Source organism: Psilocybe cubensis, chromosome 1, assembly GCF_017499595.1.
Source record: "Psilocybe cubensis strain MGC-MH-2018 chromosome 1, whole genome shotgun sequence".
Lineage (NCBI taxonomy): Eukaryota > Fungi > Basidiomycota > Agaricomycetes > Agaricales > Agrocybaceae > Psilocybe > Psilocybe cubensis.
This window is the reverse complement of record NC_062999.1, coordinates 2,241,987-2,266,948: the sequence shown is the minus strand read 5'-3', so window position 1 is coordinate 2,266,948 and position 24,962 is coordinate 2,241,987. Positions and strand designations below refer to the sequence as shown.

Sequence of the window (24,962 nt, the reverse complement as noted above, 5' to 3'; positions counted from 1 at the left end):
TGGTATACAAATTATATTATATTCTAGGAGTCCTTCAATGAGGTATGCGAGTAGATACTGTGGTGAAAAGTTTGATCATGAGAGCTGGGTCTAACCTCCAGCCGTCAAGCACACTGCACGAGTGGCCACCAGTGACCCTGCCATAGCATCGAATGGCAAATCGACCGTGAACAGAACATCACTGCGATCATTGTTGAGGTAAACTGGCAAATTAACCAAGCCTTGTGACGGATTCTCATCCATCTGAACCCATCTAATCTGCGAAGAGCTCAGACGAACAGCTTCGCCGTCATTCAATACCAAATGATCGCTTGACCACGCAGCGCCTTCAAGGACTAAACCTAAGCACAAATCACTTAAGTAAATTAGAATAAAAGAAATAATTGAAAAAGCTGACCATCAACAACAAAAGCATTAGGATCATTGACGCGTTCAATATCAAGTCGCAAATGAAGTGTCTCCAAACTCCATTTTTTGCGATGAGCAACGGCTTGGCGAGTGGCAGTGATATAAGCTTCTGGGAAGAACAGGCCCCCTAGCCAGACTTCTGTATTGCTTAAGTTGTCCAGAGTTGCAATATTGTCGAGTTGAGCCAGACGTCTAGCAAAATCAGCTATCCAGGCAGAAACCGCCATTGACTTATTAACTTTGTAGCGGCGCCAATGTTCTGGAATTGAACCTTAAAAAACAAATTAGATGAAAATACAAAAAATGTATATAGATTTCGCACACCTTTGGTCAGAGAACTCATAAGAGTTCTCAGATGGTTCGTCTGTTTAAGTTCCCCTAGGCACACTTTAACAACATTGTCCAGATCTTTTCTTACACTACCCAAGAGCTTGCGACCAATATCTCCTTCTCTTGCAAAAAGGCGATACAAAGGATCTTGATGTTCACCTGACTGCTTTGGCAGAATATTGAATTGCTGTAACACAAAGACAATCAATTTACGACGTATTATAAGCCCTAACGAGCAACATACAGCTGGGAGTTGTCCAAGCCATTCTCGGCATCGTTCAAGCAATGTTCTCATCCATGCAGGTTGTGATGTTTGGGATTTGGCAGCTGCAGTAACCAATTCGTCGTCGTCGTCGGCCAACATTTTCATTTTTCTCAGCTTACCCAGGAGTTCATTACCTATATTGGTGTAAACATAGACGGCATGATTGAGAATAAAAGCAAACTTACCCTGGGCAATGGCAATGACACGCTCTGCTGTAGGCGGAAGACTCAACCATGATGGTGGTTCACGATCTGGTAAAGCTTGTACCCATGTCAAGAAATGTTCGATCTTCGTGCCCTCTGGTGCTGATAGTACACGGTTCCCTGTAACACTTGGTACTAGGTCAAAATCAACATTGTAGGCTTTTGGCGTGAATAGATTATCAACAAATGAATCCAGGATTCTCTGGTCAAAATCACTGTCCACTCTGCCACCATACACTGATTGCTTTATCAGAGTCCGGAGAGCGTCCCATGGAATACTTGCCGGGTCCACATTGGCACGTCCTCTTGAAACAGAGTTCAACCAATTGTCAATAGTACCGAAAGCTGACGCCATGTCAGAATCGTTGAAGTCGTATGATTTACTCCAACCAAGAGGTACATAGCGCAGACGCTCCTGAACGACTGCATGGAACCATGCCAATAGGAAATAAAGGCGCACTTTTTCTGTTGGTCCCTGGTTAAGTCGTTGTGGGGAGATGCTCTGCAAAGAATCAACTAGATTCGCTTTAACGCCTGGAGGTGGCTCATTCATGAGCAAACGTGATTGACGAAGAATGTTTACAGGAATGGAAGGGTTTGCTTCCATTGTCAAAAAGAGTCTGAAACTACGGTGAGGATTGAGGGTTTGCATTTTCTTTTCTAGTTGACCTAGCCATGAAGGTGCAAGATGTACATTCTTCAAGAGCACCCATGTACCTTGTCGGGCAGCTGCAGCGATTGCTTGGTCTGCCAATGTGAAACCTTCCTGCGATCCCATTGCCACAGATGTCGAACGTGTTCCAGTGTTTTTGATGAGGTTTTCCACACGATAGCTGGCGTCATATCCTGGTACAGAAATCAAAGCAACTGGGGTCGAGGCAACGACTTCATCGGAGACTAAAGCATTAAGATCATATGTAGCCTCGGATGAAATATCTGTGTCAAAGACTGCCCGAACGAATAGCGCAGTGGACTGAAGCAATCGATCTGGCCTAAAGCATTTAACAACAAGAAGTGCTCGAATAGCTTCGGTAGCCGCTGCAATTTAAATATGTTAATTTAATCATAAAATGGAGGCAATTAATACACCCACGAGCACTAGGGTCCCAGGGCATAGGTACTGAAGTTTCAGGCGTGCTAGATGCAAGGAATTGAGCCCATTCAGCTTCATGATTAGCAAGATGCGCCTCGACCGGTTTAAACAAGGCTTGTTTAGCGAAATTCTGCATACGACGAACTTGATCGGGTGACAGAAGGTGGTGATCTTGGCCCTGAGTTGTCGTAGCAACTCCATCCCCACTTTCTAGTAGGAATTCTAACTCATCTCCTATATCTTCAACTCCTCGAAGTTTAACTTGGGCCAAAAGGACAGCAAGCATCAAATGGTCGCGGTAGAGGAGAGCCCGTGAAGTTCTCTTGTACACCACCAGGAAAAGATCCTTGAGTAGAATGTCGCGCCGAAGACCATAGTCAGACACATTCTGCAAATTAGGATTATGATGGAGAACATAGTCAAAGATGTCAAGGAAAAAACGCAGAGAAAATTGATAGAAATGGTTGACCAAGTTCAATTGTTCAAGCACGAAGAACACTGAGCTACATGCTTGAGCAAGGGGCAGGTATTCGGCCGTTACTTGTTCCACTTCTCGCATGACAAGGTCCGTTTCCTCAACTTTTTGTGTAATCTCTGCAGCTTCTCGTTTGAGTGTCTCCAAAGTGTCAATGACTTTGTCGTCGTCTAAAATATTTCCAGAAGATTCATTAAGGGCTTGAAGCAAAAGTTTCTCCAGAGTTCGAAGTCGAAGGCGGAATTCCCCTTGGACCTTCATGAGGTCTGTTCTCTTTCTCTCAGTATCGGGCCTTTCGACTTTCAGAACTTGATCAAGAGATTGGCTCTGTAGACTGCTTCGCGTCATGGTAAAGTTCACAAATGTGACCCGACTGCATATATCCGGGGAGAATTCAACGGAGGGATCTCGAGTAGACAAAAACATTGTGAACGATGGCGAGAAATCGATGTCCTGACTTCCTAGACGAATTAATACACGACCACCGGTTCTTCTGATCTCCTTGTTGAGAACTGCATTGAGAATAGGGTCCAAATGTTCGACATCCTGGATGAGAAGGGGGTTTCCAAACCGTAAGGCACTTTCCAAAACTTTGAGGAAAGACTCGTCCAGGAAGCTCGTTACGGTAATTTTGCGTTCTTTGTATTCGTTGAGCAGGAATGTAGTTGCTTGACCAGTGGGGTCGATAATGAGTGGGTATCGATTAAAGCGTTTGAGCATGATGGCATTCTCAGTGGTAAGGTTATCAGAAGGTAGGGATTTTGATTGCCAGCTAAGACGATCGTCAGCGGTGGAAAGATATTCGGTGAAGGAGAGCTCGGGTTTGAATTTGATGTTGGCTTCCGCAAGATGGCTTGACCATTCTTGCCACATACCCTCACGATATTGTTGATCAAAAAAGCCACCGTACGCCAAGAATGCTGCCGACAGAAGAACGTCGCCAACAATTGTACTCATTTCCGCCTCAAAAGTCCGGCTTCCTGACTCCCAACGCGTTCGTTCTGACGATAAACTGTCGAGCAGTTTCATACTGCGATCAACTTTCCCTTGCACACGTTCCATTTCCGACTTAATAGCTTGAGTCTCGCTTATCAGTCGAGCGTACTCTTCCTTATACTGTGCAATTTTGGATTCGAGATTGGCAATCATTTGGACCATAGCGAGAGCTTGTTTCTTGGTGGTCTCTGCCTGGGTTTCAAGCGATTGTACTTCGTTTCGTAGAGGTTCGACTTTGTCCAGGATTTCGGAAAACCGTACTTGAGCCAATGCCCATTTGACCAATGGACCACAGGCTCTACTAGCTCGTTGTACGGTCTCAAAGTTATATGAAGGACGGCTAAGGAATTCTTTCTTCATGGTATCGCGTAGACTTTTCGTCATTTGGGTAGTAGTGTCGAAGTTGACGATGCGTTGAATGAAATCATCGCGACGAATTATACCTTGAACAGTACGCCAACTGTCGATCTTGTGTCCAAGAATGGTGCAGACTGATTCCATGGCCAATTTAACGGCCTCTGGGGGATTGGCCATAGTACGAACTTCTTGCAGATGCTGCTTCTTGATGTTGCTAACCGCGGCCTGAGCATCTAACACTGCTGGTTCAGCGTCTGCAAGGTCGGCCATGACAATGGAACGCCGTTCTTCAATGTGACGATCTTGTTCAGCCAATTCAGCTTGTATTTGAATCGAAGCAGCTTTCTTTTGCTCAGCCTCTTGTTGATCGGCCACCATACGCTTCAGTTTTTCGTTCGCTTCCGCGTTCTTTGCTTCCAGCTGCGAGCGCTTAATGGCCAAACTTTTTCGTAGTTCCTCCACCTGCGTAACAGTATCCTTTAGCTTGTCGAGACCAACGTGCAAATGTCTTTGTTGCTCTTCCAGTTCGTCGCGTTTCTCCGTGTAAAGACGAACATAATGATTGATACTACGAAAACAAATCAAATTTGAATGCAACGTAAAATTATTTGATAAATCACTTACAAATCGAGATAATGCCGAGGGGTCACATAATTGTAGCGTCCTTGTCTTCGGCTCAGACGTTGGTTGATTTGATGCATGGACAAATGTACATGAACAAGAGCGTTTATAACAGCCGTGCGATGGAGAGGGGGAAGTGACAGGCTTCTGTAGGCAATAGGGAAATGCGCAGGTGGGATATAAGATTGTAGGTCAAGGTCCAGTGTATGGGTGAATTCCATGCCAACTTGGTAAAACGCCTGATCCGACCAGTCTCCAAACCAATCAAGTACACAACGATTGAATAAAGCAGGGGATGTAGCAGCCCTGGAAGCAAGCCCATTTTCGGGAGGGTTCATCGTGAATACGACATGAAGATTTTTTGCTACTTGTGTCGTAAACCACCGGTAGAGTTCTTCAGGTGAATCCAGCATCAACCCGTCGCGTTGAGAACCTTCTTTACACGCTGTCATTAAAGCAGCGTGTTCATCCCCTTCAAACAGACCAGGAACCTCAGCGTTAGCTAAGAGTGTATTCATTCTTTCTAAGAAGCCAGAGTCGAGAACATTAGATTCATCCATGATGAAGCAAATCTTCTCCCCCTTGCAACCAGCACGACGGAGAACAGTCCGCAAATCTTCATCGAAGTCCTCTCCTGTGTATTTGTTAGAAACTTTGATTTGGAAGATGCTAAGACCATTCATCCAAGCGACAAATCTGGAAAGGGTTGTCTTATGCATACCGTTAGCATGTGCGCCGTTTGGAAACACCGTGCATTCATACCTTGCCGCTGCCACTAACTCCAATGAGAAGGAGGTGTCCCTGAACTTGACGAAACACACGATCAATACGAAGAACATGATCAAGAACGTCGTTGAAAAGAACAAGGGGAACGTCAAGCTCCTCCTCGTAGAAAACACGAAGCCGAGCTTTAGTATATTCTCGTAGTGTCTCTCGATCGACTGGAATGTAATTCTTTGATGTCCAATTCGAGTACAGAATTGGCCGACCCAGCGCCTCGTCACGGTTGATTGTTGGGAAATGTTCCATTGCGGCCGAGTCAATGTGGTCATCCGTCCAGATTCTTTCTTCTTCTGTAACAAGACGATCTTGGAATAGACGAAGTGCTTCGTGAGCCCAGACTCGGACAAGTCCTTCCACAGATAGAATTTCGAGGGGCCGAATAGCTTCATATATACCCCTCACCCAACGCGTCAATTCACGAGGACTGTATACATAATGGGCTTGAATGTCAGTGGTAAACCGCTTTTGTGAAGCGAGATAGAATGCCACCATGGCCTCTGTAAGAGGTTCAGCATATGCGCGAAGATTTGGAACAACCTTGAGCAAAGCCCTATTGTATGTTCCGTAAATCTGTTTGAGAGAAATTTCTCCAGGGTAATCTACCATGACCAATGGTGCATGGCGCAAGAACCGATGGCTGAGAGGGACACGACCAGGGTCCGTTGGGGGGTTGCAAGCACCAACAAATTGTATACGTTCAAGTTTGACCCAAGCCATGTCGCTGGCACGCCAGTAACCCCCGCTTTCTACCAATTGACGAAGAAAAGAAATGACACGTTGAGTACCATACTTGTCAGCAGCGGGTAGATTGATTTCATCGCAGAAAACAACAAGCCAACGGCCGATTTGAATGGGGGCGAGGACAACACCGTTAGGTGTTTTCCGATATTCGCAGTATTGCTCGAAAGTTTTCAGGATTAATTCGGGTGTGGTAGCACTGGAAAAATTGAGGCCAACAACTTCCATATCCGGCAATTTACGGAGAGCGCTAAATAAGGTCATGGTTTTACCTGATCCAGGTGGTCCACATAATAAGAGAGGTTTGTGTTCCGAAAGCCATGAATAAAGAACCTCTTCATGCCGCACTGTATCCATAGTAGGCACAACTACGTCGGAGGCCGTGACAGCGTGTGCCTCTATCTCAATGACGGGCACTCTGGATTGCCAAGCGATCCATTCACCGGTTGACACCTGCACATCAAAATCAATCAACGAGCTTCCGGGAACTAGTGGAGGAAGATCAATTCCGGTTTGCTTGCGCAAGAATTCGCCCATATTTGCCCGCAAATCTAGTTTGGCATCACCAGAGAATGCCCAGATGATGCTGACAAGAAGGCGTTTAGTTACATACTGTTCCACCCGCTCTTGGGTCAAAGGGAAGTCCGAATGCTGGATATTATATTCGATAACATTGCGAACAGTCTTGTTGATGAGTGAAAAAAGCGTGTTAAGGGCCCTTGTGATAGTGAAGTCCATTATGTGTTCAATGGACTCAGCGAAAGTCAGTGCGGTGCTAACGAGATCTCCTTCAGCGAAATAGCGTTCCAACATAGATGCTATCTGCCTTTGGGTCTCAATGTTGGTTGACGAATCTACTGCGGTGTCCGCTCGGCGACCCAGGACGTCCCCACTATCTTCATCGTCTGCGTCCAGAGTAACGGATGAAAGGGTATTGAGATAGTTACGATAGACCATTTGCGGATCAATAACATCCTCACTGAACCAGATCATACCGCATCGACTGACAGTGGCAAGTGTCGCGTATTTCAAGTGCTCGACCTCAAACATAATGCGCACATTCGAAGGCAGATTGAGGCGCTCTCCATTAGGCAATGTGAGAAGCTTGTTATCATCCAACACACTAGAGAACATTGTTAAGACTTTTACAAATGATAGATAGGGCAACGAGGTTTGTACCGACCTGTTTAAATTTTCAACCCATTCAGGGTCTACGTCGCCGTCAAAAATAATCCAATGTCTCTTGGCACTCTCTCCGCGGACATCATCAACAATTTTACGCAATACATGGGTGAAGAGACCGTCATTCCATTCTCGAGTTGTTTGGTCCAATGTACCGTACAGGGCATCTTTATGCATAGCTTTAGGGTCGATGACGTAGGAAACACCCTCTATGCCGTCATATCGTTCAAGCGCGGCTAGTAGAACTTGCCATGCATTAGTCTTGCCAGTGCCTGATGGTCCGACCATCATTAACCCATGTTGGATTTTCTGAATTTGATACAACTGTAAAATTTTAGCAACCCAACGTTCTCCGTCCACTAAGCGCCTTTCAGAGCAAACTTGGACGATGTGTTGACGCAATGCCTCGAGGTCGACGGGAAGATAGTCAACGCCAGGAAAAACATCAGCGAGTAGGCTAGAAAATAGTCATGATAAGCATACGATAGATGAGAAAAGAATTGCATATACTTGGTCAAGAGAGGGACGTCATCTGCCACCAACTTTGGTACGATGGTCTCAGTGACACTCTGAATGAGAATGATTTGTTCGGATATGTTATCGGATAGGTCCACCCCACCGTGATCACCTTCATCTCCAACGCGAGAATTTTGCAACCTCTCTCGCTTGAGTATACCCGCGCTGGCAAGCACGGCTTTTAATGCACGTAGACCGAAGTCGTAATGTGGCTGAGGGGAGAGTTGTTCATCACAAAGATTGAAAAATGGTACAATTTTCGATGCAAGGGATTCTGCCGTTCGGAAACCTTGAGAAAAAAGCATGACTTGAGCAATAAGCTCTCGATCAGGGCGTGTCATGGCCATCCTGGAAGGTATTAATTTAAAGAATTAGCAAGATGAAGTTGACATACGGTCTGAAAAGCTTAGTCAGATTTGGTGGCAGTTGCGACCGACCGGCATAGTTAGGATTGGTTGTGATGAAGATACCTACAAAGACTGAGCAAGGTACAAAGGGGATGATACATGAAAAACTCACCGATGTTCTTGTTAATTTTCAAGCTTTTGCCAACCAATTCAATTTCAGTATTGGGGTTTTTAGCAAGGGAGCTGAGACCTTGTTGGATTGCCTGTACTTGTTGTGATACGGCACTAAGAATGCGTTCTTCAAGTCGATTGAATTCGTCGAAACAACCCCACGCCCCCACTTGACACAAACCAACAAAAATACGACCCATCGCTTGGAAATCGAACGTTTCATCACAACAAAAAACGAGTACAAAGCGGCCTAACTGGACTCCCAATGCCTTCACAGACTCCGTTTTACCTGTAGGGATATGCTTAGTCAACGGGACACGATATCCATAGAATATTTACTAACCAGTTCCGGCAGGCCCAAAGGGTGATCCTCCTAGCTGATTGTCGAGGGCTTGGGTAAGAGTCAGGTATACTCTGTCCGTCAACGGTGTCTGAACTAAACGATCCGGGACTCCAAGATATTCCCATCCATACGGGAAGTTTGCATCAGATGTTCGAATGACGAGACGATCCAATGGGTTCTCGATAGCCTTGTCAAGATAGAATCGCATTTGATAAAGCCAATCGAAACTCTTTGGATCGTTAACGCCTTTTTGAATAAGCGAACGAACAACATCTCGCTGATGCACCAATTCTGTGATCAAATGCTCGCATTTGCGTCGAGTGACTGGAGTGAGCTCCTGAAGTACAATATCTGCCAAGAGATCGAGGGCTTGATGGATTACTTCAAGTGAAGACTGGGGTGCTTCTCTATATTCCAAAGATGATTCGACAGAAAAAGTCCAAGCAATCTGAATGGCAAGAGTCACCAGTTGTGCAGGGTATTTTTCCATCCACGACACTAGCTGAGCGCCTTCCAAAGTCCCTTTGCCGTAGAAAGACTGAAGTTCCGTTACTGCTGCTGTCAATAAATCGGCTAAAGAAAGACGCATCATGGTCTCGATTCTAGCAAGCCAATCGTTGATTTTCGGATAATCTTTGAGCAGTATAGGATCACTGAAAGGTACTTCTTCCCCTTCTCTGGACGCCATTCCTTGTATCTGAGTGAGGTCATCGTCAAGCTTAACTGTGGAGATACCGGCAAACATCTTCTTAAGATGTTTCATAATTCGAAGGATATCCTTGCTGTTTCCGATGATCTCAAGGAGATCTTCGTCACCCACGAAGTAGAAGCGAGGGAACGATGAACGTTCCCTCTCGAGATATTCACCCAAGGCCTTCTGGATCTTGTTTAGGAGTTCGGCGAGACGCTCCAAGCTCTTTTGAACTCCTTGAATGTTTAGAACGTCCAAAATGAATGGAGACTTGTAAACTCTCTTCATGACTGTCAGGAATTCCGAGTTAATGTTTTGGAAACGAGAACTCTCCACAGGAAGTAGGTGCTTGATGTCAGCGCTGCCGGAGAAAATCCCCTCCAGGTATACCCATTGGCGTTGGACGTCGATCCAAACATCTGTGCGGCATGAGTTAATTTAGAATAAAATTCGATGCAAATAATCTCACCGAATAGAACATGAATTCTGTTGAGTTTTTCTTCCCATGAACTTGCCTAGAGATCAGATTATTACTTTGCAATCAAAATTTCATTGTTTTTGTATTTTACCTCTTCCTCAAAAACTGTGACGTGGAACGTAAGTAGGATTCATGTTGATAAATATAATTGGCATACCTTTATAGTAAGGTGATAACTTCATGGCAGTAAGCGAGTTTAAATTTTCGCTGCATTTGTTAAAAAGATCATCCCATCCTCTAAAGATAGCGTGTGTGTTAAGAGCGAACAGAATCAAATGTTTCCCTGTTACCTTATAAGGCGACATTTATTTTGATAATTGACTAGATCCAGCGTGTAGTTGGTCCACGTTTCTTTCACTTGCTTGATGTATTCTTCGAGGGCCATCTAAGGACTGGTCAGCCGTGATTACGTAGAAAAAGTAAATTAAGTATTCACCTCTCCTTGCGCTTGTATGATAACTTCCTTGATTAAAGATTCGTTCTTCTTGAGATCCAGGTCGTACACATGTCCAAGGGTCATGCTTAAAGTGGTCAGCAAATAGATTGCCGAAAGAGGGGTCCACTTTCGACGTACTAAGCAAGGGTAATTTGGGAGGGAAGCCTAAGATTCTTGAATAATTGCTTCCAATGACGATCTTTCAGCGCTTCCGACTTCAATTCGGAGACGAGTGTGTTAGACTTAAGGAGGCCACGTAGAATGTCTTGCACGTATTCGAAAGCAGCGTATTGACGCATTCTAGTAGGCATATCTTTTGTTGAAGACAAAAGCCCATCGATATGTTGCCTCAGTTTCCTCGGTTGAACAGTATTCCACATTTGGTCGCGCAATTCACTTATTTGGCTCCAGATCCCCGATAGAGCCGTCCAAACTGCTTTCAAGTCGCGCAACTCCTCGAAGACTGGGTCGAGACGTGTATGACGCGTTAACTCTAAGTCAAGGGCTTCCTTTGCGCGACAGACAAGATCGTACTCCTCTTGCACTCTGTTAAGCTTTCCTTCAAAAACGTTGATAGTGTTCATTGCTGTGTCGGCGCGCATGTTCCCCTGAACGGGTCTCGTCTGTTCCCATTCATGAAGGATTTCGTTGATTTTATTTTCTACGATCTTGTCCTCTGCAACTATTTTGAGTTGAAGACCAGCTTTCAAGTGAGATATCAGTGACAAAGCCCACAGAAATATCAATTGTTAGCGGGCATACCAAGCTGCTCCTGTATCGAGTCATTCTTTCTCTTCAAAATTTCGTTGTAGGCACTCCATTCTCCCCGAAGTTGATCACTGTAAAGCCAATCTTCAGGGAATTGGTACCTGAACCGTTCCAACGTCTTCTCTCCGTTCGCACACAGTTCGATCATAGGGCCCCATGCTTTCGTTTTCTTCTTTAGGTCCTGAACGAAGGTGATGAATGTAACCGCCGCCGCGGTCGACGAGTTTGAAGGTGCGAAAACCTGGTTATACGAATTCACAAAGGCGTCATCTGGGCTAGTCAGGGTAAAACTCACCTCCATGCTGGTGGTAATTGCGACGCGTCGCCAGCTTAAGGTGGAAGTTGTCAGGGTAGGGTTGGTGTCACGTGCTCCATTTGTTTGTTAGGAACCCTAACCACAGTGTAACTGTAGCTTGAATACCAGTTCCATTAACGAATCGACTTCTGGCTTGGGTTCGCGTTCTCGATCTTCATCTTTAAAGCCACTCTTTACATTCGCCAACCCCATACTATTTCTTCAAGATGTCTGGACGCCAACAACGCGTAATGGTTCAGCCCATTGTATGTAGCCTATTTTATTCGAATTTACTCACACTCAACAACTTGTCGTATAGAATGTAATCTTCAAAAATCTCCAACAGGTGCCACCTCTTAGAGAATTTTTACTCTGATAAAAGCGTCTCATTGTCATACAGAAAACCAAAGTCGTTATCTGGCTTTACGACAACATCGAGATGAGAATTGAAGGAAGAATTATCGTATGTCGCTTTTCACTATGTGCCCATGGATTCGGTTTGCTCTTTCAGACTTTTAATTGTTTAAATACCTTTAGGGATTTGACGAGTTTATGAACCTGGTTATTGATGAAGCTGCAGAGGTTTTTGTCAAGGATGCGAAACCTCGACGAGAGTTAGGTGCGCCCCTTAGTGTGTAATATCGCGATACCCAGCCTTTAACACTGCTCCAGGGCGCATTCTCCTCAAGGGTGATAACATCACATTGATTCAGCAGATACTTTGAGGACCGAAATCCCAAACCATTTACATTGTACATTATTTTCAACCTACCTTCGACGTATCTGTTTCATGCATGTTTGTTTTAGTATGATTGTGGAGGGCTTATAGCGTACGTCGATCACAATGTGTGGGGCCAAATTCAAAGTTCAGTGTCGTGTACTTAAATGATAGGACAAAGTCTACGCCCGGAAGATTAGACAGGGATGTATTAGGGAAATGCTGGGATACGAGAACGGTCGAAAATTATGCCTTGTAATCGACTTAAAAGCAGTCTTCCTGGTGTTTTGCATCCTGGTATTTTGGAGAGCAATAAACTCATATTGACGTGACATGCGCTCAAGATGTATTGTTTCTAGGTCAATCATCGTTATATTGTGGAATAACAGAATTCTTTATACGATTAACGGTTCTGGCAGAGAATAAACACATTAACACACGGGTGCATAAGTCCAAGATTTCATTCCTCACCTTAACAAAACCGATGGCAGCGCTCTTCTCCCTGAAGCATTGTCTGCATAGATCAAGGCCGTATTTGCGGATGAGACCGGCCTGGTGGGCGCAGAGGCGGCTGGGTGGAGAGATTGGGCCCTGATGACTATACATGTAGCCAAGGAATTACTCACCACTGGCGGGAGCCTTTTCCAAACTTGCGGGGGCGAGAGAACCAGACTGCGTCGTGCGTCATTTTTCTGGAATATTTGTCGATCAGCGTAGCAACAGACAACGTCGAGGCAAACTCACTTTGGCCTGTGGGCTGCTAATTGCCTTTGGAAATCTGGGGACGTTGACGCTGAGGATAGTGATTATGTAATCTATACAGAACTGGATTAAGGTTCGGTCTCCGTCTAAAGTGAACAGTGGCAGTGTGAGTGCTGAGTCAGCGGTAAAGAAAGGGATATCCAAATGCGGAAAAAGAACGACCTTGTGTGTATCACTGGAACCCTTGTCATTATATAGCTAGTCTGTCAACATGTGTGGTCGCTTTCAACATCCGCCCTCTCCATGCTCTATACTTTCCTCCCATCCGACATCGCCAAAATATGTTTCGTTGCTGTCCTCTTTGTCTGTCTGCGCGGTCTCTTCTGGTTCATCAATATGCTTCTTATCCAACCGATTTTCGATCCTTTGAGATTTGTTCCCGGTCCTGATGGCACCCTCTTGCAAAGTCACCTCCAGCAAGTCATGGAGTAAGTCTGAAACTGTTGCACGCGCCTATCCCCGCAATTTATCCACGATTATCTAGTCCTACCCTTAGTACGAACACCTATCTCGAATGGAAGAGGCGTTTTGGAAGGACGTTCCGTTTCAACGGATTTGGCAAGGTATATGCATCCTTCTTATTTGACACCATTCAATTTTTAAATATCGTCATGTAGCATGATTATCGCTTAATATCCTTTGACCCTCGCGTTATCCAATGGGTCCTTGGTAGCTCAGCATTCGAGAAACCATGGCAAACCAGATCGTTCATGAGCAGACTGATTGGTCGCGGTACGAAGCTAACACCCTTGCGAATATAGATCCTGTCTTTCAACTTTGCTTTCCCAGGCATTTTCTCTATGGAAGGCAAGGAACATACCCAACAACGTAAGATCGTTCACTCAGCTTTCACCCCTCGGTCGGTCAAGAATATGACGCCCATATTCTTTCGCAAAGCGGAGGAATTGCGAGAACGGTGGAAGAACATCCTGGAAGAGTCGCAATATGCCAATTCTTTGTCCAAATCCAAGTCAGAAAACGCATTGTCCAGACCCTGTAGGACAGTTCTTGACGTCGCTCACTGGACTTCTCGTGCTGCATTTGATGTCATCGGCCTGGCGGGATTTAATTATGATTTTCACTCGATACAAAACGAATCAGAACCTGTCTACTCAGCATATAGACGAATGTTTAACATTGCGGACAAAGGACTCGGACTGAGGCAAATTATGGAACTTTATTTTCCTATTTTAAGAACAATTTGGGTATGTCTGCATGGCATTTGCTTAACTAGTATCTGACCTTTTATACAGCCCAATGAAGATATCAAGGAAACTAACCAATGTTTGAAAATCATAAAAACGGCCGGCGAGCATATCCTTACTGAGAGAAAGACTGCCGTTCAAATATCAGAAGAAGATGGCGAAAACGATCTCTTATCCCTACTCAGTGCGGTCTTCTTTCTCTCTCATTATATTTATCTAACGATGCGTGACCTAGTCAAATCCAATATGCTGAGCAAACCTTCGGAACGGTTGACCGACCAAGAATTGCTTGATCAATGTTCAACCTTCTTTATGGCTGGATCCGACAGTGTTGCCGTCGCACTATCTTGGTGCTTCCATCTCCTTTCTCTGAATCCGGATATCCAAAAACGCCTGCGTGCTGAAATAAAATCAATAAGCCATATATCAGAAGGCGATATCTCGGATTACGATTCAGAGAATCACGATTGTGAAATATGCAAGCCAGAGTCACCTTTTCAGCAGATACAATCAATATATCCTCGACGATGCAGAAGCCTACCACAATGGGAGGCTGTGGAAAATCTTCCATATCTTAATTCGGTCGTGCTAGAGACTTTGAGGTTTTGCCCTCCGGTGCATGGTACGATTCGCGTTGCTACACAAACTCACCCGATCCCGATATCCCGTCCAATATCCCTTTTCGACGGGTCAGCAATTGCCAGTGGCGTAATAACCGACTTCAGGGATGATTATCTGACTATCAAAAAGGGTAGCTATGTGCACGTTCCCATTGAAGGTTGGAACCTCAGTGAAGATGTATGGGGTCCCGATTCATTGGTGTTCAAGTGCGTCGTCACCTTTTCATCTGTTATCATTTCACTTATTTGTTTTTTACGTTATTTAGCCCCAGTCGATGGTCAAAACCATCTTACTCCAACTATAGACTGGGTCCCAATAACCTGTTGACATTTGGATACGGGCATCAATCTTGCCTAGGGTATAAGTTCACTGTCGCAGAAATGAAAATCTTTCTCGCTATTCTTCTACCAGCGTTCGAATTTAAACCTGCAGACGGCGTTCCTGTTAGCAAATTCAACACCATTCTTACCCGACCATTCGTTTCTGGCAAATGGGCTGAAGGAACACAATTGCCTATCTTGGTTAATGAAATTAAATGATATTTTTGTTCATCTTTTAAATGTATCTTTAAATGTAAATTGTACGGTACCACGTAATATTGTAACCATTATTATGATTGCTTGTCACTTCATTTGTCTACGCCAGCCTTTATCCCTTGAAGGCATCAACCTTTTAACGACGTTATAGAGAAGTAAGCCCCAAAATCTCGGCTATAGCCTTCACATCAGAGTCTGAATCTGAACCCTGATTGGGCGGTTGTCTTTCTGTACTCTGTTGCGATGCCCGAGGCGAATCTGGCGCGTATTTTAGTCCAGAATGTTACCACCATATCTTAAAGTCCTCACCTTGAGCTTTGACAGCAGCCATACGGCTAAGTTTGTCGTTTTTGCTGCCAGACTTTGCCCTCGACTTGAAGAGCGGTACCAAGATACCTTCTTTGCAAGCGCCACATCCTAAGAATAATAGAAGTAGTTGTGAGATACCTCCCCTACTCCTCCATACCAATCTATACTCACGACACTCATCGGGTCGAATCGACTTACTGAAACGGCCGTATCTGTAAGCAAAAGGCATTTAAAAAGTAATCTTTGGATAGTGATAGCAAAGTGCTGCCCGTCCACGACGCCATTACATTTTGGAGCATTTGGCACATTCTGTTGTTGAAACGTATCAAAATTATGTACCCAAGTTCAGAGTGGACAGTCTCACCCCAATTATAAGGATAAGAAATCTCATAATCATGTTTTATCTGGCGTATCATCAGCCATTGGAAAATAAAGGCATGGTTGGCTTACAGATACATGTATATCTGGCCTCATGTATGTGATGCGGCTGGCCCTGTATGAATTAATCAATCAATGTCATGCCATCCAAGATGCTCAGACAGACCAATATTTGAATAATTTTCCGTGGTGCTCATCCAGTTTTTTGTCGATCACCCAAGTCGCCAGGTGGCACATTTCATGCGAAAGGGTGTTCCTAATTCTTTCTTGTTTGTTCACACTTATTAGACAGCAGCTTTCATGTATTTAGAAGCATACAAACCATCACAATCCAGGATCTTCTCGGCCAATTCAATTTCGGTCGTTAGAACGCCATCTCTTGACCTATAACAGAGAAATAAAAGGTCACTGAAAGGCATCCATGGATGAAGACAACACGAACCGATGATACTTTGCACGACCTGCGGTAGTAAGCAGTCTCTTATTCCAATTAAGCAGTGTTCCCTCTGGTAGTTGCTGATTAAAAACATATTTGTTCAGATCGTTAAATAGTTGTTGCGCATATGCATGAAGTCGCCTTTGTTCCGCTTCCAGTTGGGCCTTTTTTGTAATTCTTTTTGATGTTTGCTGAGATATGCCTTTAGTGCTTTTACCTGGTATTGGTTTTGATGATACGCCCTCAACGACGTTTGAAATGTGATCTGAGGAAGCGATATTAGTCTTTTTGGGGTCATGAACTCGGTCCATGTCATGTGCCAATTTAGTGACATCTGAAGTGGGTTTCCTGCTTCCCATTCGTATTGGTGTTCTCGCACTCCTTGGCTCATCGCTTAAGGCGGACATTCAACGTCGGCAACGACGGACACAATGCAAAGAGAAACTCACAATACAATTATAGCTTCATCCAACGTCTTTTTCCACTGGGTTAGCGGGAGAGTGGTCTCCTTGGCCGGTGGAATCCGTGAAGTTTGTTTGAGAGCCGGGGGCTCGTCGTCATCTGAACTGTCGCTGAGTTCGATAATCTCAGGTTCACTAGACGCTTCATCTGAGCTTTCTATGACACGTCTCTTTGAGTATTGTGGCATTCCATTCCAACCATGTTTCCGTGGAGTCTGTGGCATTGCCGAGGGTCTATTGAACAGTTTACAAGAGTGTACATGGCATACAGAATGAAAAGCTTACTTTGTTGGACTTCGAGTGACTACCACGTCATCTTCACTATACGTAAACTTAGCTGAGAGTGCCTTCTTAGAGGGAGTAGCACCCCACTTGCCTTTCGTCTGAAGAAATTTCTATGATCTCGACAACTTTGCGGAGAATAGGGTGTTTGGGATTACTTGCAGCTTTCCTGAGATGCCAGACGATTCAGTGTAGAAAAGAAATTAGCGATTATACCACGCACTTTTGACGATCTTCCTCGCTGTCTGAGACGATTTCAACATTTCGCAAATGGGTACTATTTAAAGGGGCGAATGTCGCGTTTGATCGAGTTGAGAAGATATCACGTCTTTCTGTCGGCATGTGGGATAGAAGGAATTTACTGTTACAGAAAGAGAAATCAGATGCGCAATCTCAAGAAGGCGTATGAGATAATGGATGAAGAGAAATATAAAAAGGGTCTTGAACGAAACCTTTGCCAAGGAAGGTTGAACGCGAATACAACCTCTGGTCATGTGACCGCTCCATCTTGCTCACTGGAAAAAGGGTAAGCTTCACGCAGTGGATTTTAATTATGTTATTGTTAATATATTCTATAGTGACCATATTTTAAGTTTGGCATCCCGGCCTCCTGTAACGAGATACCGGTCCATATATCTAAGTCTCTCTACAGGTTTTGTGTGTCCATTAGTGAGTAAGGTAGATTGTTGTGTACTTGTACGATTATAAATCTAATAACAGTAGTCAGAATTATTGCAATGAGATATAGGGGGGGATACATCACCTTGACGCCATTTTCTCCCGCTGCTGCAACAATTTTGCGAGAGTCAAATTGCAGAGCCGTGACAGCATGATCATAATGGATGGTTTCAAAGATTCCGCCCATGCGAAGATCCCAAATCTAGGGGAAAGATGAAAATTGGCAAGAAATGGAATAGAAAGCATACACACTTTCATTGTCTTGTCCAAACTTCCACTAGCAATGTGTATTTCATCGAACTGTAGACATGTTACAGGGCCAGTATGTCCGAGCAATGTTCTATGCGCTTGACCTGTCCGCACTGGATAACAAGATGATTAATAACAAGGTCATTGAACAATAATTGACGGCGCTTACTGTCCCACATCCTTACAGCACCATCTCCACTGCCACTAACCAAACCGTATCCCCAGAATTGGACTCCCCCTACGAAATCCTCGTATACTTCTCTAGTCCCATCCGCATACGGAGGTGTTTGTACAGAAAAGCTTCCGGGGAAACTTTGACTAGCGAGCGGGTTTGATATACTCCCATTGGCTGGATGTGATATGGCCCAAAGGATGTCCATAGTCATCACGCATTGTCCCGTAGTGAGATCCCACTGCCTAAGAGTTTTATCTGAAGCACCGGTAACCTATAGAATGAATGGTATTAAACTGATGGATAGTTTCACAAAAAGAGTTGACCTACCAGACATTCATCTTCGAAATATAAAGCTGTTACGGCTTGGGTGTGCCCTTCCAGGAGTCTTGCGCAGCTACTATCTTTGTGTTCGTTCTCGTCTGCAGAGTTTCTGATACTGCTGGGATGCTCAACCAATTCGCCTCCCTCCTCGTCTTCCTCGGGTACATCACTCAGGTTCACCATCTCCCCTTCACCCCATCCATCGGAGTCATTTACTCTTCTTAAATCCCAAAGTCGTACATTACCGTCTGCGCCTCCAGTCAGACATACATGATCCTCAACTTGCAAGCAGTGAACGGCGCCAATGTGACCCCGAAGTCTTCCTATTTCATCACCTGTAAGAAGATCCCAGACCCGGGGTTGGGCATCCTCTTGTGAAGCGCTGACAAGGGTACCATACGGTTCGGAAAAGTCCAGAGTCGTAATCGGAGTTGTATGGCTGTCCAAGGTCTAGTCGAACAGTGAGATACTATAACATAGAAGATGAGATATCATACCATGAATGCGACACCCGGAGGAAGTTCATCATGTTCCGATGGGAGGAAGGCAGGACCTGAAAGATGGCTGTTAAAGGAGCATACATAAAAGACAGATAGTGGTGAACCTTTTCGACGTCTGGAACTCGGTGGAAGATGAAGATTCTTGACAGCACTAGCCGGTTGATGACTAGAAGCCTGTTCATACTTTATTCTTTCTTTTACACCCTCAACTGTACAACCTCGGACTCTGAATTTATGCAGCGAGTCATGACAAAAATAAAACTCACGCTCATCATCCAGTTCTAGCTCTTCTTCCTGCAACTTGAGGAGGTCTTGCTCGAGCTTGGCTCTGATGTCATCAAGGGCCTGAATCTTATGAGTGATCTCTTTAATTTCATTGTTAATGAGACTCTAGTTGGAGATTGAATATGTGTACTTGATTAATCGAAAAATTGTAGACGCACCCTTTTAACATGGATATTCTCCTTGTCGAGCATGATTTCCTCCGTCTGCCGAACCAATTCCTCTTTCCCCAGCTTCTTGGTAGCACTCAGACTCTCTCTGCTCTTCTTCTTGCCCGACTGGGCGTGCTTGACTACGACTACATCATCCTCGCTGGCTACGCTTTGGCCTTCATGGTCATCCTCATCTGTGAGCAAGCCGCGAGCACTCATTCCGAGTTTCTTCAATCCAAGGCGGGGAGTATCGACATTGCGCATTTGTCGTCTCCTGGTCTTACTCTGCTCGGCACTGGGGATGGTGGCGTTGAATCCTCGGAGAAGACTGACGTTGGACGCGACGCCCTCCGGCTCGGGGACTTCAGCCTCGAGCAATTCCTCTGTTGCCTCGAAAATTTGTAGATCTCCCGACGTGATGCGCTTTGAGCCAAGCCCCAGACGGAGAGGAGCACGGCCTAGTGAAGAAAAGTCCATCCTTGAGCGCGAGATTGTGGGGCCTGTAATTGAGGCTTGTGGTTTTGAGGCGACTGTAGCAGCCGAGTTGATCATGCGGGGAGTCATTATCACAGGCGCAACTTTGAGTGACGGTTGAGTATCAGTGAAGACTGGGAAAGAGAAGAACATACGGTCAGATAATATGCGAGTCGAGTCGGTTTTCTTATGGGTGAAAGGAGCCATGAATGCCTTTTGGACGAGCTCGAGTTTGCTAAAGGCACTTGAGGAGCTGGACGCGGCCTCGGTTACCACAGGATCCATAGGATTTTTTGACTTTTGGCGTCGACTAGTGGCTGGCTGACCGCGAAGGTCTGACGCCATAGTGTCAAAGATGGACCGAGGAAATGAAGAGTATGAGATAGTGTAGAATGAGAAAATAGAAATTTGATGAACCGGTTTCTGACGTCTCTTGACGAACATGGTCTGAATCTTGCCGAATTTGTAACACTATCTCACGCCTTGGAGTAATTCTCAGAGAAAAGTGTATTGCATATTACATTATTATATCTAGTAGGATTACCTGGACCAACCCAAATCAAGAATGATGCCCAGGCCATAAGGACGTAGGTCATACTGTGTGGGCAGCAAGGGGAGAGGTGGTCCAGAAAGTGAGGAAGAGTTGATGGGTTGATGAATTTGTGGGGGTGGTTCTGACTCGACACGCGAAGAGAGAGGGATGCGGGATAAAATTGCCGACAAAAAAATCAAGAAAGCAGACGGGGGCGGTGAATGGGGGATAGATAGATCGGGTGAGAGAGTAGAGTTGACGGGGTGGTCGGTGGGGATGTCGCTGATGAGCTTCTGGCTGAGACGTTGTACGCTGCGATACTCCCAGTTTGTGACATTAAAGGGCTCAAAAAAGACGCCTGAGCCAAGCTCGCACCAACAGCGATCTGCAGCACGCATGACAGGAGGCAGAGGCTTTGAATAGTTGGCTGGAAGGGTAGAGCGGAGGGCATGGGCAAAGGTGGTGATGTTGTCAGCCCAGGGAGTAGTGAGGGGACTGTCGATGGGAAATGGCTGCCAGTAGCAGGAAGAGATGGACAGAGTGCAGAGAAGAACGACGCAGTAGAAACTAGAAAGCGAAAAAATGAGTGAGCTCGACGGGAGAGAAATGGCAGAGAGACAGACCATGGTCTTGCGTGGAGCGTGAGTGAGAAGAGAAACAAGGCAAGGAAATACGGAGGGGCAGTCGGCAGGGGAAGCAGGATGAGCGGCAGATACCATCGGGTGCACCTGCAATTCAGTCAGCGTACAGACAGTCTCTCTCTCTCTCTTCACTCACCACATTATTGTATCTAGCAACTAACGCCCGTGTTGGACTCTTCCCGTGCCGTCTGTCGGCTCTCCAATTATTTAATCGCCGCCCGAATATAATTTAGTCTTCAACTTTCGAGACCCTTCTACAGATCACCCATTCTTATTATCTTAATCTCCTCCCTCCCTTCTCCCTCCCCACACTCACAATGGTACAGCATCCCGAAGTTCTTTGGGCTCAGAGGAGCTCTGACTCTGACGACGAAAAGGTCCGTTCAATTCTTTCTTCCATCTTCTCACTCTCTCACTCTCCCTCAGAATATCCTCTTCCTCACCGTCAATCTCCCCGACATCAACGAGTCCTCCCTCGTCTATGAACTCACTCCAACCTCCATCTCCTTCAAGGCAAACACAGGATCGTATGTCTCTCTCCAATTCCCCCCTCCTTTTCCTCTCTAATCGCTCTGCAGTCAGGAGAAGAAGGAGTATGCCTTTGATCTCGACTTTTACCGCGAGGTCGTTCCAGAGGTCCGTCCTATTCCTCTTCTCTCTGTGTCTCCCATTCATCCCTTTTCACTAGAAATCAACAAAAAAACTAAATTCTCGTTCCTTCAACCTTGTCATTCGCAAAAAGGACAAGCAATCCGAATACTGGCCCCGTCTCACAAAGGAAAAGGTCAAGAATGCCTTTTTGAAGACAGACTTTAGCAAATGGGTCGATGAAGACGAGCAAGGTGACGCCCCAGACGATATCCCTGATGACATGGATCCCATGGGCATGGGAGGTATGGGTGGTATGGGCGGCATGGGTGGAATGGATTTTGAAAAGGTATTCGCTTTCCCACCCCTCTTTTCTCATCTTTTATCTCATTTATTCTCCAGATGATGGCACAGATGGGTGCAGGCGGCGGTGGAATGCCTGACTTTGGTGGCGCAGGAACGTCCGGCTCAGCTGCTGACGACCACGACGACGACGACTCGGATGACGATGGTCCCCCTCCTCTCGAAGACGCCGAGCCCTCCAAATAGATTCAAAAACCATATATACTTACCAATTCGTATATTGAAAAATTTGGGCACAATCCAATAATCACTTCAACCATATTCATACATAAGCATTAAAGGATTATTCAATTTATAGGGAACAAGGTATGTATATACTATATCTCGTCTTGTCTTCTCAATCAAGCCACAGTGAACTATAATCAATCAATCATTACAATCGTTGCGATATCAACTAGTCAAAAGGAACTTACGTAGACTGCATCATCCAGAGATCCGTGCTGGGCAACAGGCACAAGCACTGGTTGATGGTTGGCAGCAGTGTTGATCGAAGACAGCTTGTAGAATCCGGCGGGGAGACCCTTATCCACATCAGCAGTGAGAACGCCACCAGAAGCAGCACCGTTCAGGCCCTTGAAAAAGGCAAACACTGTAGGGTCAGTGGTTGTCGTCTGGTCCAAAGAGTCCAACTTTTCAATAACAACGTGAGAGTGACCGCGAATAAGTCCCTGTGCGTTCAGTTGCTGAGGAGCAGAGAAATAGTTCTCAGCTGCATTGACAAAGTTTCCCGTTTCAAGATTGTTGATGGCCATCTTGATGGTGAACAGTTGGTTGGCTGCTACTTTACCATTGTTGGGCGGGAAGATGAATTTCGATGAGGGCATCTTGGTTTTGGCAGGGATCACTCCCATCGGAGCAGGGTTACAAGAGCCATCCACGACTTGAGCGCCGTTGGTCAATGGCAAGTTGACCGTCTTGCAGAAATTGATAAAGTTGTTCGTCGAAGTCAAAGACGCAACTTGACCAGCGGTGGGTGTGTCCTGTCCGTCATTGGCGAATCCCTTGGCAATGACAGCAGGATCAAGAGCTTTAATGCAAATTTAATATATGCGATCCATACTCTTGGGTGGACGCGACTTACTCAGAGATGTTTGCGCATCGTCTCCACTGCCTGAACCCTGAAAAGCGCAAGTGTGAAATCTATCAGTGGTATATAGAACACAGGCAATAAAGTTCATACAGTTTCGGCAGTCGGTGGTGGGGCAGCAACCGTGCTGGCTGCAGGGGGGGCGGCAGAGGTTGCAGAGGCATCCTGTGCACCCGTCTATTAATTATAGTAAATTAGTTGCATGTCCATCTTTGGAATTAGAATATACGTACCGCGGCGAGGCGCTGAGCCAAATCAGCTTGTGTTGTGCAAGCAATACTTGTCCCAGCCGATCCAACATTTGGAAGAGCAGCGCAACTTTGTGTGTGTAGCAGATGAGCTATTACTGACAGGTCGTTAAAAGCGAAATCCTATACTTACACAGTTCCGCCGGCACAGCCAAGAATAGTGAATTTGCCACCGACGCACTGAGCGAATTTGCCTCCTACGCAAGCATTTTCAGGAGCAGTGCAAGGGGAGGAAGCAGTAAGTGTCTTGAATTTATTGCTATAACCAAGTGTTTAGCAATTACAGTTTCAGACGCCATGTCATAAAACACAAACTTTAGAGCAATGGCATCCTGGCCATTCTGAAGGTCGATCGCCGCTCGTCTGTTAAAGACAGCCCTCTCAGGCAATGACACCGCTGACGCTGTCAGAGCAAGTGCCAGTGTCACAAAACTGATCTGCATAGTGAAGTTGAAGTTGGATAAATATAAACGAGAGTGTGGGCAACAGTCGTAAGAAGAATGACACCAGTGCCAAAGAGGAGACGAGAGCAGAACAAAAGACCGAGAACGAAACAAAAAAAAAAGAGACGAAAAGAACAAACGAGTTTACTCAAAATGAAATTGTGCTGGCACCCTTTTATTCAGATTGAAATGGCACTACGGTCGCATATGGCCTTAGCGTGAAATCAACAGATGGCCTCAGATGGTTCCCGTTTCATGAAAACATCACCTCTGAGAGAAGACCAAATGAGTGAACTCCACAACGCCAAGACAAAATCGAGTGTTAACTCACCGTTACACACATGGCCCTCCGAGCTAACTGTTTTGAAATTCAATCAAATCAGTTCGGGTGACGGATTGGATGCTGTTCCTAGTGCAACAGTGATGATGGCCTCGACTGACTGACAACGTATTACGACCGGTGCCTTCCCTGCAGTCCGTGGCCTTTTGCAATTTGTAGTGGACGAACCCATTCGAATTGTCGCAGTCATAGCTGGAAAGTGCTAAAGAGAGTCTATCCACCAGTCTCAACTACATTCTAGAGTAGCACTGAGCAGTAAACTAGTTGACAAATATTTGTGACAGATTGTCTCAACGAAGTTTACCGTCCCGTCAAGCTCGTTGCAATCAGCCACCACGACCCCTCCAATTTTAAACTGCTCTAAGGTTGGTATATAGTATACCGTACTACATCACGTCCAGTATTGCCAATGCTGTGGTAACACCCAAGGGTAATACTATTTCGAGAAACCTCAACATGAAAGCAAGTCCTCAAGAATCAGCGCCAGCTTTTACAATGTCCAAAGCTGTTCCGGGCAGCAGGGTGGCGCCTTGTAAGGTCGTCTCGAGAACATGAGTCATAGAACCGAGTTAATATGTCGGCAAGAAAGGATCATTACTATAGCCATGTTAGTGCCGTGAATGTGCGTGCTTTCACATTTAGAACTTGAAGAGCACTTGCCAACCGGTGAACCTTATGCAAGTAT

General features: G+C 45.4%; 8 protein-coding genes across 8 annotated transcripts; 3 read left to right on the top strand and 5 right to left on the bottom strand.

Moving 5' to 3' along the window:
* Window positions 1-90: 90 nt before the first annotated feature.
* On the bottom strand, window positions 91-11,502 carry JR316_0000726 (Cytoplasmic dynein 1 heavy chain 1; the record flags this gene model as incomplete). Its single annotated transcript, XM_047886540.1, has 20 exons — window positions 91-341; window positions 398-679; window positions 733-925; window positions 983-1,137; window positions 1,189-2,244; window positions 2,300-4,695; window positions 4,752-5,458; window positions 5,511-7,392; window positions 7,453-7,908; window positions 7,962-8,315; window positions 8,362-8,437; window positions 8,487-8,774; window positions 8,829-9,938; window positions 9,989-10,034; window positions 10,089-10,102; window positions 10,155-10,234; window positions 10,288-10,382; window positions 10,434-10,518; window positions 10,572-11,136; window positions 11,196-11,502. 20 exons carry the CDS (start codon window positions 11,500-11,502, stop codon window positions 91-93), a joined length of 10,398 nt encoding a protein of 3,465 aa, XP_047754286.1.
* Window positions 11,503-11,723: 221 nt separating this feature from the next.
* On the top strand, window positions 11,724-12,221 carry JR316_0000725 (putative small nuclear ribonucleoprotein E; the record flags this gene model as incomplete). Its single annotated transcript, XM_047886539.1, has 5 exons — window positions 11,724-11,762; window positions 11,816-11,842; window positions 11,897-11,959; window positions 12,034-12,115; window positions 12,169-12,221. The coding sequence occupies 5 exons, from the start codon at window positions 11,724-11,726 to the stop codon at window positions 12,219-12,221; spliced, it is 264 nt and encodes an 87-aa protein (XP_047754285.1).
* A 998-nt stretch (window positions 12,222-13,219) lies between these two features.
* JR316_0000724 (Cytochrome P450 monooxygenase 197) lies at window positions 13,220-15,341 on the top strand (the record flags this gene model as incomplete). The annotated part of the gene is made up of 7 exons (XM_047886538.1): window positions 13,220-13,404; window positions 13,461-13,539; window positions 13,594-13,708; window positions 13,766-14,181; window positions 14,230-14,365; window positions 14,417-15,008; window positions 15,068-15,341. 7 exons carry the CDS (start codon window positions 13,220-13,222, stop codon window positions 15,339-15,341), a joined length of 1,797 nt encoding a protein of 598 aa, XP_047754284.1.
* A 280-nt stretch (window positions 15,342-15,621) lies between these two features.
* JR316_0000723 (HMG box-containing protein C19G7.04) lies at window positions 15,622-17,546 on the bottom strand (the record flags this gene model as incomplete). The annotated part of the gene is made up of 12 exons (XM_047886537.1): window positions 15,622-15,755; window positions 15,819-15,859; window positions 15,935-15,956; window positions 16,012-16,051; window positions 16,098-16,140; window positions 16,192-16,291; window positions 16,348-16,409; window positions 16,468-16,854; window positions 16,911-17,156; window positions 17,208-17,243; window positions 17,290-17,373; window positions 17,428-17,546. 12 exons carry the CDS (start codon window positions 17,544-17,546, stop codon window positions 15,622-15,624), a joined length of 1,314 nt encoding a protein of 437 aa, XP_047754283.1.
* A 230-nt stretch (window positions 17,547-17,776) lies between these two features.
* On the bottom strand, window positions 17,777-20,380 carry JR316_0000722 (Mitochondrial division protein 1; the record flags this gene model as incomplete). Its single annotated transcript, XM_047886536.1, has 10 exons — window positions 17,777-17,914; window positions 17,968-18,084; window positions 18,135-18,244; window positions 18,301-18,577; window positions 18,634-19,077; window positions 19,125-19,180; window positions 19,232-19,336; window positions 19,394-19,517; window positions 19,571-20,139; window positions 20,191-20,380. 10 exons carry the CDS (start codon window positions 20,378-20,380, stop codon window positions 17,777-17,779), a joined length of 2,130 nt encoding a protein of 709 aa, XP_047754282.1.
* Window positions 20,381-20,575: 195 nt separating this feature from the next.
* On the bottom strand, window positions 20,576-21,286 carry JR316_0000721 (uncharacterized protein; the record flags this gene model as incomplete). Its single annotated transcript, XM_047886535.1, has 2 exons — window positions 20,576-21,079; window positions 21,191-21,286. 2 exons carry the CDS (start codon window positions 21,284-21,286, stop codon window positions 20,576-20,578), a joined length of 600 nt encoding a protein of 199 aa, XP_047754281.1.
* A 239-nt stretch (window positions 21,287-21,525) lies between these two features.
* On the top strand, window positions 21,526-22,345 carry JR316_0000720 (Co-chaperone protein SBA1; the record flags this gene model as incomplete). The annotated part of the gene is made up of 5 exons (XM_047886534.1): window positions 21,526-21,585; window positions 21,635-21,735; window positions 21,787-21,844; window positions 21,897-22,145; window positions 22,199-22,345. The coding sequence occupies 5 exons, from the start codon at window positions 21,526-21,528 to the stop codon at window positions 22,343-22,345; spliced, it is 615 nt and encodes a 204-aa protein (XP_047754280.1).
* Window positions 22,346-22,500: 155 nt separating this feature from the next.
* Window positions 22,501-23,937, bottom strand: JR316_0000719 (Pathogenicity cluster 5 protein d; the record flags this gene model as incomplete). Its single annotated transcript, XM_047886533.1, has 7 exons — window positions 22,501-22,515; window positions 22,573-23,186; window positions 23,241-23,277; window positions 23,340-23,423; window positions 23,480-23,564; window positions 23,628-23,753; window positions 23,810-23,937. The coding sequence occupies 7 exons, from the start codon at window positions 23,935-23,937 to the stop codon at window positions 22,501-22,503; spliced, it is 1,089 nt and encodes a 362-aa protein (XP_047754279.1).
* Window positions 23,938-24,962: the final 1,025 nt, after the last annotated feature.